The 17994-nt window shown below is 42.1% G+C and overlaps 2 protein-coding genes across 5 annotated transcripts; one reads left to right on the top strand and one right to left on the bottom strand.

Moving 5' to 3' along the window:
• The first annotated feature begins 1195 nt into the window (after positions 1-1195).
• On the top strand, positions 1196-2781 carry pgam2 (phosphoglycerate mutase 2 (muscle)). Its single transcript, XM_034603314.1, has 3 exons — positions 1196-1744; positions 1919-2099; positions 2590-2781. The coding sequence occupies exons 1-3, from the start codon at positions 1328-1330 to the stop codon at positions 2757-2759; spliced, it is 768 nt and encodes a 255-aa protein (XP_034459205.1). The 5' UTR covers positions 1196-1327; the 3' UTR covers positions 2760-2781.
• Positions 2782-4138: 1357 nt separating this feature from the next.
• On the bottom strand, positions 4139-9865 carry LOC117772279 (syntaxin-2-like). Of its 4 annotated transcripts, none has more exons than XM_034603313.1 (9): positions 9709-9865; positions 9377-9439; positions 9135-9234; positions 8224-8298; positions 6789-6862; positions 6452-6560; positions 5273-5346; positions 5014-5151; positions 4139-4924 (listed from the first exon to the last, which is right to left on the bottom strand). In XM_034603313.1, the coding sequence occupies exons 2-9, from the start codon at positions 9425-9427 to the stop codon at positions 4718-4720; spliced, it is 828 nt and encodes a 275-aa protein (XP_034459204.1). In that variant the 5' UTR covers positions 9428-9439; positions 9709-9865; the 3' UTR covers positions 4139-4717. The 4 variants fall into 4 exon arrangements, with proteins under 4 accessions (XP_034459204.1, XP_034459201.1, XP_034459203.1 ...); XM_034603310.1 differs by having other exon boundaries at positions 9719-9791; XM_034603312.1 differs by having other exon boundaries at positions 9377-9441; positions 9731-9783.
• Between the last annotated feature and the right edge of the window lie 8129 nt (positions 9866-17994).

The raw sequence follows: 17994 nt of genomic DNA, 5'->3' as shown, positions 1-17994 counted from the left end.
ACTGCAGCCGGAAATGTTGCATGGCACTCAAAACTTGTTTGAATGATACTACAGCCCCCCCTACAGGTGACATACAGAAACGACACTTTAAGAATTGCTCTGTGTAATATTGTAACGTTTAATATATATATTATATTGATACGATGACCACTGAGGAGCCAGGACGTAGTTCACAGATCTCTGGAGGAGCTTTAGATCGTGATGACGAGAAGAAGCTTCATGATGTTTTCTAACCAGATGTATCAAGAAGTATTTTCTGAACACTGGGGACACCTGCTGGTCAATGACAACATGGGACAGGGACCACAATGTGTGCTACATGGTGTATTAACATACAACAAACAACTTCATTTTAATATTTATTGTCAGTTTTATTTCTCAATGAAATGGTTAATTTATGGCTTTACCTTTAGTCTTTTCATATAAAGTAATGGATGATTGTGTCCAATGAAAGTTTACAACTGATCAGTTTATAGATCAAGAGACAGTTATGCTTTTTAATGTTTTTCCTACTCAGAGGACAGTGATGAGGGTTTTTTTAAGACTCGAGAAGAAGGGTAAAATCTGTTTAGGGGCTGGACAGAGCCTGTGGATGTGCTGGTGTAACACGAGAGGAAAAACTATATTAGTTTCATTCTAGAAACAGTATCTGCTCCTTTTAAACTAGCACAGGTACAATGAACATTTGTAATGGTAGTAGGAGAAGTTTGAGCAGCTGTGGTGTTGTGTTGCTGGAACTTGCACATGCACAGTAAGAGAAAGCAGATGAGTCTGTCCATAGCTGTCAACTGTGTTTTGGCAACATGAGGATTTTCCCCCTGACGCAGTCATGAAACTGATCAAACCTGCAGGAACCACAATGTCTTTGTTATTTCACATAATAAAAACCCTGTGCACATATACGTGATATTTTCTAAACATAAGCTCCACTTCATTTATGAATCTGCTCATCTGAGACTGAGTCCAGTTGCCTTTTTGCAACCAACGTTGATCTTTACACTTTTGTTCCACAGACCTCAGTTTAAAAGTCATGTTGCTATTTTGGCCTAATGTCTGACCTCTGGCCTTCGAGACCAGCACATGTCCCACCAGCTCACCAGACCTCTGCCGCTACTGGCTGCTCCTGCATGTCCGTCAGTGCATGAGTGTCGCTCACAGGTGGAAAATAAAGAAGGCCTGTCCCCGGTTCAGTGCCACTAACCAGGCTGCTATAAAAGGAGGCTGGTATGCTGGTTTGGCCTCACTGTTGTCGTCCAGTGTGTGTGTGCACAACTTAGAAGGGCTGAGGTCACTGTGTCTGGGTTAACTCAGGAGAATCACTGTAAGCATGACTACTGTGCATCGTTTGGTTATCGTGCGCCACGGCGAGAGCGTCTGGAACCAGGAGAACCGCTTCTGCGGCTGGTTCGATGCCGACCTCAGTGAGAAGGGTATGGAGGAGGCCAAGCGCGGGGCCCATGCCATCAAGGACGCAGGCCTCAAGTTTGATGTGTGCTACACCTCAGTGCTGAAGCGTGCCGTCAAGACCCTGTGGACCATCATGGAGGGCACGGACCAGATGTGGCTGCCGGTGATCCGCACCTGGCGTCTGAACGAACGCCACTATGGAGGCCTCACCGGTCTCAACAAGGCTGAGACGGCTGAGAAGCACGGAGAGGAGCAGGTGAAGATCTGGCGCCGTTCGTTTGACATCCCACCTCCACCCATGGACAAGGACCACTCTTACAGCAAAATCATCAGTGAGGTAAGACAACTGTAACATCAGCAAATGAGGTGTTTACTTACAAAGAAACAATATATTAACATGACTTTTCTCTTTAACAGTTCCCTTTCATTTTGAATAACACAAATTTCCAAATCATCTACTCTGCTGATAGTTATGTAACAACTGTCATTCTGCTCCTGTCACCACCTCCAGTCCCGGCGCTACAAGGGCTTGAAGCCTGGCGAGCTGCCCATGTGCGAGTCGCTGAAGGACACCATCGCCCGGGCTCTGCCTTTCTGGAACAACGTCATCGCTCCCGAAATCAAAGCTGGGAAGAACGTTATCATCGCTGCCCATGGCAACAGTCTCCGTGGCATCGTCAAGCACTTAGAGGGTGAGCATTGCAGAGTCAGTCGCTGCAGCAGGTGGACGCAAAACAATACAGGACAACGCAGAGGACAGTGGTGCAGGGAGAGGTAGATGTGGAAGATTTCAGTTTTACAATAGATTTAACTGCATTTGCATACAAGGCCATGGCAGAAACAGACACTCAGAGAGAGTTGTGGATTACAGGGAGTATAAATAGCCTGCAGGGACTCTCGCACTCCTGCTCAGGGACAGGGGAGCGGGTCATGAGCCTGGTTCCCATTACAGTCACGACCTTTATGTAGAAAGGTTAAACTTTTTCCAGGAGTGGCCAGACGAGGATAAGTTGTACAAATCCTAAGAGTGTCGGATAGAAAACCCTGCCCTGCTGACTAGTTTTGTTATGTAAGACTGTTGTCCTTCCCGTAAGCCTTTGGGCTCCAGACACTTTTGTATATCGTATCAGTTACATTGCCGCGGTTCCATCTGCTGATCTGCATGTCTGCCGGTGTTTCTAGGTATGTCCGATGCAGCCATCATGGACCTCAACCTGCCCACGGGAATCCCAATCGTGTACGAGCTGGATGCGGCCCTGAAGCCCGTGAAGCCCATGGCTTTCCTCGGCGATGAGGCAACCGTGAAGAAGGCCATGGAGGCCGTGGCCGCTCAGGGCAAAGCCAAGAAGTAAACCTGCTCCCGCGAGGAGGCAGGAAAAGAGACTCGTCCCTCCCTCCACCCTTCGTCCGTCAACCTTTCCTCTTCCACTCATCCATCCTTGTAGCCCATTCCAACAGGAGGATTGATTAATGGTTCTTTTGGAGACGGGCCATTTTCAGCACCTCAGCCTTGTTTGTTTAATCGACAGACGGAGGGATGACCTGTCAATCAACGCAGGCAGCCTGGCCTCACAGTCAGCCCTTTTAAATTGTGGCATAGCCCTATTTTGTGGGCCCCACCGCGCTGGCACAACCAATAAAGAAACCATATTTTTACGTATAGGCCTGTGTCTGTTTGATTTCTTTATGCCTCTGATCTTGTCTTTTCGTGAGATTACATTATCATCCTTGTTTCTTACACCTATTCTTTCCTATTTGGAAATGAGTGGTTTCAGCAAAGTGCAAAGGTGCTGTGAAATCTAATCCGGGAGGAGGAGGAGGAGGAGGAGAGAGAGAGAGAGAGAGAGAGAGAGAGAGAGAGAGAGAGTCAATGGGTTCATCTTGGCAGTTTTCCCATGATGCAGGAGAAGGCTTGACTGAGTTTTGTCCCCCAACGCTCTGCTCCGGTCAGATCACAATGACAAACACAAACAAACAGTCATTTTAAGCAGCTAGCATGAGTTCTACCAGCAGAAATGGATCGTGAATTAGAGGAAAAACCTACATAAGTGACTGGAGGATTATAATGAATGCATTAAATTATTGTACACATCAATACAAGGGAAGTTTTCCTGGCACAGTTTGGCTCCAGAGGAAACATCACTGCAAATCAATACATGAGGAAACACTTTCATCATATTGTTTCCGTGTCTATGGTTAGGAGAGGTCATTCAGGGTCACAGGATGGGTTGATGAATATGAAAGGATGAATTTGACCTTTCCAATCACCAGATCACCACCTAGTCTATCACCAGAGGGAAACTCGGAGTACTTCACTAGATTTTCACACTTCAAAAAAGGTCTTTTGAGAGTTTTACCACAGATTTATGGTTTAGTGCTTAGTTAATGTCACTAAATAGTTAATAGTTTAGTCCTATTAGTTCATTTTAGCATGCTAAAATGTAATGCTACTAGTAAATGGTACTAAATAGTTAATAGTGTAGCGCTACTAGTTATTGTTAGCATACTAACATTTAGTTTTTAGTTATAAGCACTAAAAATGTAGCGCTATTGATTAATGTTTGCACGCTAAAATAAAGTGCTATTAGTTAGTGATACTAAAGAGTTAATAGTATAGTTCTATGAGTTAATGTTAGCATGCCAATGTTGACCAAATACATAACTGAGGTGGAGGTAAATGTGAATTATCCAATGGATGATGATGGTTTATGAAAAGATACAGCAGATTTAATTCAGGTTTGGCATTAGTTTATCACCACATAGAGAATTACCAACATTACACTTCTAAAACACCACATCATACAAAAACACCAGCAGGACAGCAAAGTAGTTTATGACCATGGTTCTGAGTCACATCTGATGTTGGGATGCCACCTCCTGGCCACTAAGAGCAACACAAGCTGTTTGTGAGTGAGTTAGTGTTAAAACAAAACAGTTTGATTATCATAATGGAAATCGGGCAAATCCTGGGTTTGTAAACATGTAACAACAAATAACATTATTATTATTTTTGCTGTTGTACAAAACAAAGTCTCATCTGCTGCATTTGTCCTTTCAGACGTCCACAGGCAGGGTCACAAACTGAGGTTCAACCACAGCCACTGCAATTTCATTTTACACGTGATTATTAAAGCATTTCAAAATTCAAAGTAACTGTTACTTTAAAAAATAACAGTTTCCTAAACACATCTTAGAAAAGAGGCATCTGAGGCAGCAGACAGGAAATCAGATGATTATTTTTCCACCGGGCCGAGGCTTTGATGTTGATCAGCACGTGTGATGCAGTCGATGTTCAAACAGGTTCAGGAGCTCAGTCATGGTCCAGGTCTGAGGTGTTTTGATCAGCTGCAGTTTTGGCAGTGGTTTGCTTCCTGAACGGTTTGAAGAAGCCCGGCAGAGATGCTATCTTATATGGGTTCTTCTTGTACGTGACCGCTTTACCGGTTTCTGCTGTGGATGCGTCTACGTACTCTGCAGCACTCGTCACGTTCTTCTCTATGTTGTTGATCAAATCCCCCTGATGGAAGAAAAGCAGAATTGCCGCGAGTCTGATTTTGCTCGCATGCCAGTGTTTATCAGCGTATCCAAATGAAGCAGCCGTCTTACCTGAATTTCCAGCAGCATGGCCGTGTCAGTAAATATCTCATGCAGGTCTTTGATGCTGGACTCAAGGCAGACGATATCCTGATGCCGAGATTCAATCTCGCTCAGAGCCTCGCTGGACATCCGCCTGTCGGAGTTGATCTGTGAAAGGAAACAAAACATGCACCACTTGTTTTCCAACAATATCTAAACTCAAGTGTGTATTGCTAACTATTGAATATAGACATTTATTGTGCACAGAACTTAATGAAATTCCACCAACATCAGATATGAAGATGGTGAGACTGTCCCGGTGCAGCATCACCTCCAGCTCCTCGTCTGTCGTCACTCGATCCACTGACAGAAACAAAAGTTGGGGAAAATGTACAGGTTAGATTAACAGTCAACATAAATACATCACTTTAAACAGGAGTGTGCAGGTTTAGGCCACAGTTTCATACATGAGCATGAACATGCGTTTTTAATATTCGCCACAGGACGGCAGAATTAACCCTCTCTACTGTTCTCCATTGGCAATTTCTCTGAACCATTATCAACTATTCTCCTGCTGTAAACTACAACTTGTGAGTGTGTGTAACCTGAAGGTAAAACCAACACCTGGAGAGAGGACGCACAACGCAGCCGCACAAAAGGCCTCTAGAACAGACAGGAAACTTTCAAAGGATCCATGTGCATGAATACAAAAAACCTTTGAAAAGTTCTTTATCGCTACTGAATTACAATTTTTAGTTTTTTTAAAATCGACCTGTAGTTGTAGCAAACGGAGCAAACTAAGAATCTAGGGCAACATAGAGAAAAGGAAAAACTTTCATAATCACTTTTTAATATATTGCATGTTGGCTTTGTATCTCAAATTTAAGAAGAGGGTGAGCGATGAAAAAGAAAACAAGGAGCCTTGTTTTTAGGCTTCGTGCACAAATCAAGTAATTAGGAAGAAGAAATAAACTACCACCCTAATGTCTGACTATCTGAGGAGCTTTAAGAAGATGAACTCCTTCCAAGTGTCAACACACTGTGACGTCACCCGTTGGTTTGTGAGCTGCAGTTTTGAAGCCTCGAGTTTGTCACACCCACCACCTACACCTGCGACCTGCACCCATTGGACGGTCCCACCTTGAATGGGATCATAGGCTTGAAACTATTGAGACCATAATCTCCTTTAACTGGTGTTTCAAATCAAGTGTAATTTTCTCATACACTTCTATAGAAACTGCCCTTTTTTTGCAACCAGTCGAGTCGCCCTCTGCTGGTAATCTGTGCAGCAGTCTGCATCCATTCCTACATACAGGTGATGCCTCCTACACAGACCTTCACATCCACACCACCACAAGTTTTGTTGCTTGTTAAGATCCTGGTGTGAGACATGAATTGCGTTTACACAACACTCAGCAGAACATGTGTTTATGTTTCGGTTCCATTTTCTTGTTTTTTGGAAACTCACCGATCTCCAGTTGTCTCTGAATCCGTGCCTTGCATTTCTCTCTGAAGGACATCTGGGAGTTGTGGTAGCCGCGCATGACCTCTGCAAACCTCCGGGTCAGATGTGAGTGCTGGTGGGAGGGAGTCAATAGAATCATCCAGCAGATTATCTTACTAGGAGTCAGTTTAGTTATCATGTGCACAGGCTGTTGTCTGCAGTGATTGTGTGTGTGTGTGTGTGTGTGTGTGTGTGTGTAAAGGAACACAATTAGTTTTTCCGAGGGATGCATTCACATATAATAAAGAGTTAATCATCCTCCTGCATCGGACTTATTTAACAAAATAAAGTCGTAACAAACCTGGTTCTTCTCTATTCGCTCGATGACAGACGGTCTTCTAGCGTTCTTCTCCACGGGCACGTCTTTCTGCATAGCTAAAAAAAACAAACAAGTGACAGAAAGGTAAAATAAAAGTGTTAAAGTCTGCTGGTGAAAGCTGTGATTGTTTCTTCATTTACAAATACAGGTGACGTAGTAGCATGGGGTGCAGTTCCCCTCCTCCTCTGTCCATTTGCAAGTTAAATCTTGTGTTACCAACTAAACCGTCCCCGGAATTGAGGAAGTGGAACCTGCTGTAGTTCCTCCTCACTGACACAAATGAATGACTATATACTAGGGATGCACCGATATGGAAATTCTTGGCCGATACCGATACTTAAAACAACAATCTAGCCGATAGCCGATACCGATATTTGTTTATTATAGCCAGTGCATCTTGCCGCTTCTTATCAGCTTTCAGGAAATCAATGTATTCATCAATGTGTCTGCTTTTCAAATGAGCCTTCAGATTTGTGGTGTTGAAATCCTTGGTGGTATTACCCCCTCTTGAAATGTCAGCTGAACATGTCTTGCAAATTGCTAAACGGCGATCTTTCTCTGAGACAGTGAAGAAATCCCACACAGCCGACGCTGCCGACATTGTCTCTGCTGTTTGTATGTAGTACCTGTTGCGCATGTGCACACCGGACCCGCATTTCTCCGTGCCGGTCAGCCCGCGATTCTCCGCTTGTTGTTGTATGTAACCCGTTCAATGTCGGGTGTCTGGGGTAAATGACGTTTTCTCCAAGCAAGCCTTTAGCCCCCCCTCTCTCTCTTTTTATCTATATGACTGCTTGTGTGGCTGTATTGGATGGGCAGAGGGGGCCATTTAATTATGTGATTGGGAAAATTGGGAAAATTAAAACTCCAGGACAACAGAAGGGGAATACAAAGTATGGGATGCATATTTTATCATTTATATCATATAAAATATGTCATTTATATCGTTTAAAATCATTTTTCAGTCTGTTTCCTGGCGCGATACGCTCGCTCGCACGCCGAAACCATCGGTGAAGGGCGCTGGCGCAGCGCGGCGCATCGCAGCCCATGTGAACCGCACAAAGGTTTAACAGGGGGGTGGATGGGAGGCGCCTGGCTTTCCTTGGGGCTGCGCTGCGCGGCGCTTCAGCGCACGGTGTAAACCCGGCATCAGTGTACCATAATCTGGATGCCAGATTGGCAGGCTGCAGAAAACATACCAATGAACATCGGCCAATGTTATCGGTGAAAGTCAAGTTTATTACCGATACGCCGATGGCAGTAAACGAGGCGAATATCGGCCACTACCGATATACGGCCGATACATCGGTGCACCACTACTATATACAGCCACATAATAACACATTTATTGACATATATCTCAGATACAGTACGAGACAAATCAAAAAGAGCATATAATTAAAAAACAGGAACTCACACTTTAACTTGGCTCGGACTATGTTGGCGTTCTTCTTGATCTCAGTGTTCAGCAGCTCCAGCCTTTGTTTGTTCGCTAAACACGACAAAATATATTCACTTCATAGAAATAGAATGAGTAGGTGCTTTTATCTAATTCATGGATTTAACAATGATTTAATAATGGAAGCTTTGTCAATATCATCTGTACTGATTAACCTGAAAAGAGGGCAGACTTCGTATTTAGCTAATCAAGCTTATTATTAACATTTAGCCGTAACATTTGGATAATAGACCTGAGTGATGCGGCCAAAATATTCTTATCAGTCGATATCAATATGATTAAAGTCACATTATTATTTATTTTAACTTTAAAAATGGATTAAAATCAGATTAGAAGATTAAAACCAGCGATGTGTTGCACCTCCTCACCATGCTACACAATGCATAAGCAATATATTGATGTATACCGAACTTTTGCTGTATAGTTATTGATACAAATTGTATTCTGGTTAATTATTGACATTGTTTTTAATCGCCCCTGGTGGATAACGTTTGTTGGAGATGGTTTTATTGACAGATATTGTCGGGTTAGTGTCTGGGAGCATGTTTGTATATATCGCCTCCCACACAGAGCATATAGATAATATGTCCTATGTTATGTCTTGAAATGTAAATTGCCAACACACGTGGTTCTGTATGAAGTCTACTTTTCTACACATGACCCAGAGGAGTAATGTGTCACCACAGGTCTGCTTGTTTGTCTTTGCAGAGACTGTTTGCCCTGAAGGAGGAGACTGATCTCTGAAATCCTCTGCACAACAGTGACGGCATCACATTTCCACTCTTCTCTGTCTGTTTAAAAAAACAGTAACGGCCGTGGGGAGAAAAACTGCAACAACACAAAGAGTAAAGATGATCGGCTGCACTCACCCTGGTCTTGGCTTGCAGAGGAGAGGACGACACCGTGGCTCCTCTGCACCTCCTCTGCTTGACAGGAGATCTTGTCAATGAGGCTTCTCACCTCCCCCACCTACACACACACACACACACACACACACACACACACACAGACACACACAGGCTTGTATACAAACAGTAGCTGCACACTTACTATATGTCAATTGTAAATAACAGGGAGAAAAGAAAACCCATGCAAGCTGTGGGGAGTTTACCGTATTGAAGTAATCCTCCATGTTGCCTTTGCTCTCTGTTGTTTCTGTCATATCATCCCACTGCTGCTGATAATACAAATTATTATTATTACTATTATCATGACTGTTCCACCTGCTGCTGCACTTTAACGCCCACTACAGCAAATTAAACAACACAACATAACAGATAAATAAGTCGCTGCTGATGTTACAGCCATTTCCCCTCTGCAGCCACCGAGGTGAAGTCTTTAAAAACATGTTGTTGTCAAACTTCAAATCATTTCCGTGTGTTCAGCCACATTATTACTACGATTATCATTATTATAACATCATCAGAGAGAAGTGAAACAAACCCTAACGGACGTTGTTTCCCTGTAGTTTCGCTATGCGGACGATCAGACTCCACCTGTTCCTGCAGCCTGTGTCTTTGTCCTCTGCACACCTGTAGGAGACGGAGCGCGGGCACGCAGGCGCGTTACCCGGAAGAGCCACACAACCCGGGTCCATTACAACCACAACACCTGAGTGTGAGTTAAAGCTGCAGCTACACGCAGAGGACTAATAATAACATAACATAACATAACATAACATAGCATAGCATAGCATAGCATAGCATAGCATAGCATAGCATAGCATAGCATAACATAACATAACATAACATAATATGATATAATATAATAATATGACAATGATTATAATAATAACAATGATTTTACGTCTTTAAAATACATCTTAAAACACTTGTCTCTTCTTTACTTTTAACTAGATCCTGCACTTTTATTAGTTTTTATCACACTCTTTCTATTTTTATTTTATGCAATTTTATATTGTATACAAAGGAGTTTGAGCTGCACTTCTTGTATGAAAGGTGCTATACAAATAAAGTTTATTCTTATTATTAGAATTTTACCACAATTCAATAATATGGGCTCATTAATACATTGATATCCTTAGTAAAACCCTTGTTTACTATTTCATGTCAGAATGATGTGGAAAAGCTCTGCGCTCAGTTTCATTCTTTGTTGTTCAGGGGTCAATGTTCGTGAAAAAAAGTATTTCAGTAATTGAAGTTCTACTTTAGAACCACAGAGATGAACTTAGGCTGTGTCCTGATTGAGATGGTTCTCAAGGGCTTTTAATGTGACCTTGGTACTGAGTATATCTATCAACCTGATTATTGATGCAAAAATACAGTTTCTCACAGGCTGCTGCAACTCCAAGCTCAGAGAACCCTACATGTGCAGGATTTAGCTGTAGATCTAACTTTATAGCTTCAAAGAGAATATTTGCTGGATATTTGAATGTGATGCATCAGCTCAGTCAGGACGAATCCATGATGTGATTGGACTTGTTTCTGTATCTGATGCTTTGTCCCCTCATACAAGTGGAAATGAGTTTGTGCTCGTTGAAGTGTGAGGATCGCTGCGTCCGCCGCCTCAGACCAAAAAACCTGCAGAGAAATAAATCACAGATCCTTCAGAGACCTGCAGCGCGGCCTTTTCCCATGACTGACACACACGGCGAAGACCTTCACTCTCTCATTAGGAGAGTTGCTTTTCATGAATAATGCAGCGGGCGCCTGTGGGTGCTAAATGTCTTCTCTGTTTCTCGGTGCACAGTGAAATCCACAGAAATGTTTTACCCGTGGTCACGAGTCGAGCAGGCTTCGGTTATTGTGTCATTTTTCCAAGAGAAAGTTTGCGGTTTTGTGTTATTTTGAATTTGATGTGTTTGCTGAAGTCTGGGTGATGTCCTGAAGGCAGATGGATCCTCGCAGTTACCGGGGTGTGGCAGGATGTTTGCTCAGGCAATAATCTCACCGTCAAACACCTGTTCAGTCACTTCTGCTTTTCTTTATGATGTGTATTATCATAAAAACCCAAATGAGTCCAAACAGGAAGCAAGTGTTAAGAAAGTGATAAAGTGTCTTAAAACTTAGTAGAGAAGATTCTTTATTACCTTCAGCCATAGAGGTCACGTTTTCATCAGCTAGTTTGCTTGTCTATTATTTAGCAGGATTCATTATTGCATATATACGAAATTGAGCAAAGCCCCAATTTAAGTGTTTAATTGTCATTTAGGAGGCAGCACTGCTTGAATTGCTATAGAAATTATGGCAAGTACGACCCTTAATTTTTATACACTGGAAGGTTTTTACTTTTCTAAAAGAGGAGATCAGAACACAGAACTGATTCCTGTGTGATATCTTGGCCCCTGTGCTTCTCTTCAGGCTCATTTTTACTGCTGTCTATTGGATTACTTCTCTTATTTATTTGAGGGGAGACTTGGAAACATGCTCCTTCTCTGAGGCTGTGCAACCTATCGGGTAAATACCTCTGTATGGGATTAATATACTTGATATGAAATACATTCAATTTCATATTGATTTTTTAAATTTGATGTATCTCTCTCTCTCTACCACTAGAGGTAGCTTTAACATTATTATCGGTAAATAGAGAAGTGCATGCTCTCTTTGGCCACTAAGAAATTATAATAATAATAGAAAGAAGAAGAAGAAGAAGAAGAAGAAGAAGAAGAAGAAGAAGAAGAATACAATATATATATATATATATATATATATATATATAATAATATAAACTAATAGATAGATATGATGATCAATACCTGAACCAGTTACAATGGACTCAGGTTTGAAGGAGATTCACGTTTAATAATAAATAACCAATATCTTCGAGACAACAGAGATATTTTACTTTGCCTCCACTTTCTTGAGAAATGCTCTGGCACAGAATCAGGTAGTTTACTTTGTGGCGTCTGAGTCAGCAAAGGAGACTATAGAGCAATTTTGTGGAGTAATATATATATATCATTTTTATATTGTGATGCCGATGCTGTATGAGCCAACATTTATACAGTTATTCTACCCTTTATGAATATAAAAGGCGCAGGGGGAATACAACAAAGAAGTGGCATAATGAGTTTTAGACAACTCGGGCTAACGTGTGCACAGCGGCTGACACGGGAGATTCTGTTGTTTTTGGCCGGACATTAAAAAAGCTGCTAATTACTGTAGTTATCAGTGTGTCCAGTCCACACTCAAGTTAGAAACAGAGGTAGCAGCCAAGCCTCTGAGCCAGCAGGCGTGTGCCAGCAGCCTCCACGTCTCTGTGGGAGGAACAGGGACGATGGAGCCTGAGATGCTGGTGATGCTGGTGGGACTGGGACAATCTCTGGTAGTGTCACCGTGAATATGGCCCAGACAGCAGAGAGTGATTGTCTGGGAACAAAGAGACAGAAGAACTGAGATAAAATCAATATTGATAATAATATACATCGTATATGATGTGTTTTTAGTGCTTATTATTGATTTCTCCTTTATAACTGCGTCAGTGGAGGAGATGTTGAGGAATACTGAAATGATATATTTGATATAATTTGTACATAGCCTCATATATAGTGAGCTTAAATCAATATTAATACTAATATAATGATAATGTTGACCTAGTTGTATGCAGGTATATGGAACATTTCAAATGTTAAGTATTTCTCAATAATTATAACTACTCATTAATGTGTACTTTTAAGGAAAATACAGAAATTGTAAATTTGTACACAATGTACACAATGGGCTCAAATCATTATTACTACTAATATTATAATTATTACATTAAAATTAAGTAGGTTTACTTGTGTGCACATATATGGAAATATTATTGAAGTTAATGTTTCTCAAGAACAACATCTCCTCCTCTATGACTACTTCAGTGTAGTACATTTCCTACCATTTGCTTGAAGCTACATATTAGTAATAGTGTCAAAATGTGTTATAACCCATTTATTAAGTGTTATTAAGTCTATGCTCCTTATAAATAGTTTAAAATCAAGTGTTGCCAATACAATCAAATGAAATAAAACAAAACCACCACAAGAGGAGAAGCGCACTTTTATTACACACAACCAGAAGTGGCCCCGGAGGGAATTTGACCTCTCAACCTTCCTGCCATGACGCACCAGCGGAGAAGTACGGGCCCACACTTTTTCTTGTTAACAGTTTTCAATGAAAATCAATAATGCATGCTCGCTGGCAGGCTCGGCAGTGCTTAGCAGTGATTTCTCGGACGGGTACACTCAGGAGTCGGCAGGCAGGCAGCTGGGAAGCAATTTTGCCACATTGCTGATGATGAGTCCCCAGCGAAGCATCCAGCTGTTGGTGTGTGTGTGTCTCTGTGTGTGTGTGTGTGTGTGTGTGTGTGTGTGTGTGTGTGTGTCAGGTTCCTCCCTGTGTAATCTTGTCAAAGCAGGAATGGGTAGAATTAAAATACACGGATCAGGTATGACTATCACCTGGAAATATAATATTGAGTGTAATGTTGAATTATTCATGGGATAATAAATGTGCTAGTGTTTACACCAGACTTCAAGCAGGCCTCTGGGAGGATTTGAATATGTCTCTCTTTTTGACACACACACACACGCACACACACACACACACACACACACACACACACACACACACACACACACACACACACACACACACACACACACACCTCACTTATATTCCTGCACTAATACAACTATTTTTAAATGAGAAATTTCATTATCTATTCAAAACGCCATCAGGAGACATGTGTGGTGACTTTGTTCGTGGCAGGAGTTAACTGGGAAGTGAATTTAAGGCGCCCTACACGTGAACCAGCTAATTAACCAGGCGGGCAGGGGTACGAGGTTTACGCTCAGTTCAGTCCGGCTTAATTGCCTTTTTATTTTTCATGATTAAAAGCTGGATGTGGTAATAGCCGTGTAACGTGGGGTGGGTGGAGTACAGCACTAAGACTATCAGGGTGATCGGGAGCAGAGGCGGCACCAACTGCACCAAATAAATTACTGTAAACGGAGAAGCCTTCAAATGGTAAATCTCATGAATCAGGGTTGTTTGTGATGATGTGGTGTAGTATATGTTTATATCTGTGACCTCTAGCATCATGGTGCACAAAGGATAAATCAGCTTTCTGTAACGTGGATCTCTCCCTGTGCTCGTTACACGTCAGAGAGGAAACAGGAAACACGAAGCAAAGGGTTGATCATCTTCACAGGAAAGAAGAAATGTCAACACAGTGCAGGAAAATGAGGTGATTCTCTTTCAATTTTCTTCCAAGAATAAATGTCTAAATCTGGTATTTTCAAACCAGACAACAGGATATTGAAAGATTATTGCTGAATTGCAGTCCATCAACATTTCTACTTCACCTCCTGTCTTTGTCTGCGTTGTTAGCTCATGTAGTTAATCCCTTTGTTTCTTTTTCTTGGTTTCAAGTGTAACCAAGAAAGGTTCAAATCCTCACATGCGTCACTCATGTAGGTATATAATACGTCAGGTTTCACAGTTCTACACGTGCTAAGGTTAAATAAAGTCGATATATAGTTTAACAAGCAGTCAGACAACATTCTGGAAGTTTTCACTGACCGTTGTATTTGACCTGGTGTAGGAAGTCGTATCCTCACAGCGGAGCAGCGAGTTCAACACACTCTGATTCTGACTCCTGATCTTTTTGGCTGAGAACCGTGACCGTGTGTGCCCAAAAAGGTCACGATTAGAACAGTGAGAGTAAAACCACACAGTAAAGTTGCCGACGTTACACTGAAAACTTCTGTTTCATGAAGCAGAACCACCAAGGAGCCATTTCACACTTTTTCTATATAAAAAAATATTGATTATTGCTGCTTTGAGTAAAAGAGGAGCGACTGTGACAAACATTAAACTGGACAAAATGGAAATTCCTCTGCGTCCAGTCATCAAACAGGATATCGGCCTGGCATCGATTTAAACGCCAGACTCTGCTGGTCGGTCGCGAGCGTGTTAAATTTCACCACACATCCACTATCGCCTGATGACATAAATAAAACGAAACTATTTTATTGCTGCTAACGCTAAACAGCTCTACCCTTGGGAGTCCTTCACTGGAGCACAACACTCTTCGTTAGCTCCTCTGTCACCCTCCTAATTGTGGGTTCTGTGGATTAAACTGCGAGCACGGCGACGCACAAAATCACTGACACGGCGGAATTTGACGATGCACACACACACACACACACACACACACACACACATGCAAGAGTCAAGTTCTAGTTCTCAATGTAAAAAGGTTAAAAATAAAAACAAGGAGCCCCAAGAAGATTTCTCTCTCCTTCAGGTCAACTAGATCGCCTCATACATGGTCGACAGAGTGACAGGAGCATTTCGAGGGACTTGGAGCCCCCGAGCAACACAAAGCAAACAGTAAAGATAAAGTGTAAACTCCCAGACACATCATACACACATACTTAGACGTTCTAGTCTTCAACCAAACATCTAAAGCTCTGAAACTTTTGGCAGAAAGCTCGTAGCATGTGGCCTCATCGGGGCGTTTTTAAAAACAGTGTTGTTGCATAATCGATTATGGAGTTTAAAGGAAATTGTTGTTGCTGTGGACTAAGATAATGAGTCATTCCCTGGGGCCCCCTCTCAGTTCGGGGCCCCAGGGAATGGCCTGCTTTGTTGCAGTGCTCCTGTAGACAGACTACTACTAACAACTGTGAGTCTCCTCTCTGTCTTTTTCTAACCCATAAATGTGAGACTAACATTTTCTTAACTTAACCGAGGAACTCTTCAAGCTGCACTGCTGCTCATTAAGTTAGGATCTATTTTAGTTTCACCACCTCCACCAGGGAGATTCAGAAATATGTAGAAATTTTCCTGGATCGTGGATGTTGATAAATTAAATCAGACTCTGGGAATGGTATTTATGAGTGTGTCCAATTTGGTGCAGATCCAAGTAAAAATGCGGATGTAGTGAATTTAAATGTGGTTTCGTGAGGGGGCTGTTGGACCTTGGTGGAGATATGCGCTCTACTGAGTGTCATTCTAGTTCGGAGACTGACTCAGCTGAAAAGAAAAATCTCTTTTCCATGTGCAGTTTCGGCTGATAGATAACTTCCCTTAAAATCCGCCTAAGGTCAAGTTACTCATATCCTGTCGAAGGGGGAAATAAAATGTAAATTAGACGAGCGAGACCACATCACAAGATCTATGTGTCACACTTATCCTGTGATGATGTCAACAGCAAAATGAATCATTGAGGTAAAATGAAACAAAGTAAAATGCAGATATGAACAGCCTTGGTATTTACCTGTCAGATGAAGACGAAAGTTGTTGTTTTTAATCTATTTCACTGGCAGTTTTCTCAAATTTTCCGTATTTTTTATGGTTAAAAAGACTCATGGAAAAGGATGTCTACAAATGAAACAGCAATTCAAACAATTTTTCCAAGTGTTTTTGTACGACACTGCAGGTATCACGTGGCGACAGGAAGGTGCGTTGGCTCGCTTTGACTTTGACTGTGTTGTCAGTGTTTTCTCTCGGACGATGTGGCTCCACAGTTTCATTAACTTTGATAACAAGCTGCCAGCACCATTTATGTAAATGGCTCTTGATTTCATTTTTAGCGTAAAAAACTGCAGACACTTTTTTGTGCATTAATTTTTCAGAGGGACAATGAAGGGACACTCTAGAAAAGCTCCTCTCCCATCTGAGTGCACCATGAATATAATAATAATGATAATGATGATAATAATAATAGCAATCAGCGGCTTCAAGTGACATTTTAGCTGCAGAACAAGCCTGGAGGGACGATGATGATGAAGGAAATGAAGAGGAATGACTCAACCTGAGAGATTTGACATCACAGGACTATGAACGTCAGCACAATTCTGTCGCTACTACTTTTGTTCAGTTCACACAACAAAGATCTGGTTCTCGAATGTTGGTAACAGTTGCCTGGGGCCCCCAAAGTCTCTTGAAACGCCCCTGCATTTGCTACTGTATGTTTAAACATATATATTTACTTATTTTAAAGCAGAGTTTTCACAGGTTAAAGTAGCTACAGTTAAAAAAAAATCAGAAGTCAATTATTCATGGAGAGATTTGAGCTGTAAATCACAGTGTGACAGACGAACACACCCGACAGGTTTAAACTTCCACAGACATACTGGCCTTTAATCGTATTATTGAAAGCAACTGCTTATGATTAAGAAACGTATTGGATGACTGGCATCAACCTCGAACAGGTGCTGTTGCACGACTGCCTGATCGACAACCTTCATATCCGTGTAAGTCACGAGACGGATCGCTTATATTTTTGCTGCTGGATTTAAAGCGACGTCTCTCGTTTTCATTGGCGGCTACGTGATCAAAATAGAGCACGAACTTTCAAGACTGACTGACACCGACGAGCCGAGTTCCCAGCAGATGATCCTCAATCCATCAAAAGGGATGCGAGGTGAGACTTGAACTCTAGGGGGCAGTCCTGTGTGAGGAGCAATGCCCCCTCTGACGTAAAACATTTCTATTTTCAGCAGCAAGTTCAGCAAAAGTGAAGTCTAACCAACACTAATTACTGTAATTGCAATTGTTTACTTTTGTTATGTGATGCTGATTGAAACTGAGCCGAGACCCATCACACTTTCATTGTCTTCACTCCCACGGCGTCCTGCAGAATGTTAAACACGGCGGATCGTTTCAGTCTCCGAGCCGCGGCGGCGACGTGGCCCTGTCGCAGGTAACCTTGGAACAACACAACGCCTGAAGTGATCCTCTGTAATGACCTGGGAGGAGAGAGGGGCTAATTTCGGTTTCCAGT

The sequence above is a fragment of the Hippoglossus hippoglossus genome, chromosome 12, assembly GCF_009819705.1.
Source record: "Hippoglossus hippoglossus isolate fHipHip1 chromosome 12, fHipHip1.pri, whole genome shotgun sequence".
Classification (NCBI taxonomy): domain Eukaryota; kingdom Metazoa; phylum Chordata; class Actinopteri; order Pleuronectiformes; family Pleuronectidae; genus Hippoglossus; species Hippoglossus hippoglossus.
The sequence above is the reverse complement of the archived record's forward strand: the minus strand, read 5'-3'. Positions and strand labels throughout refer to the sequence as shown.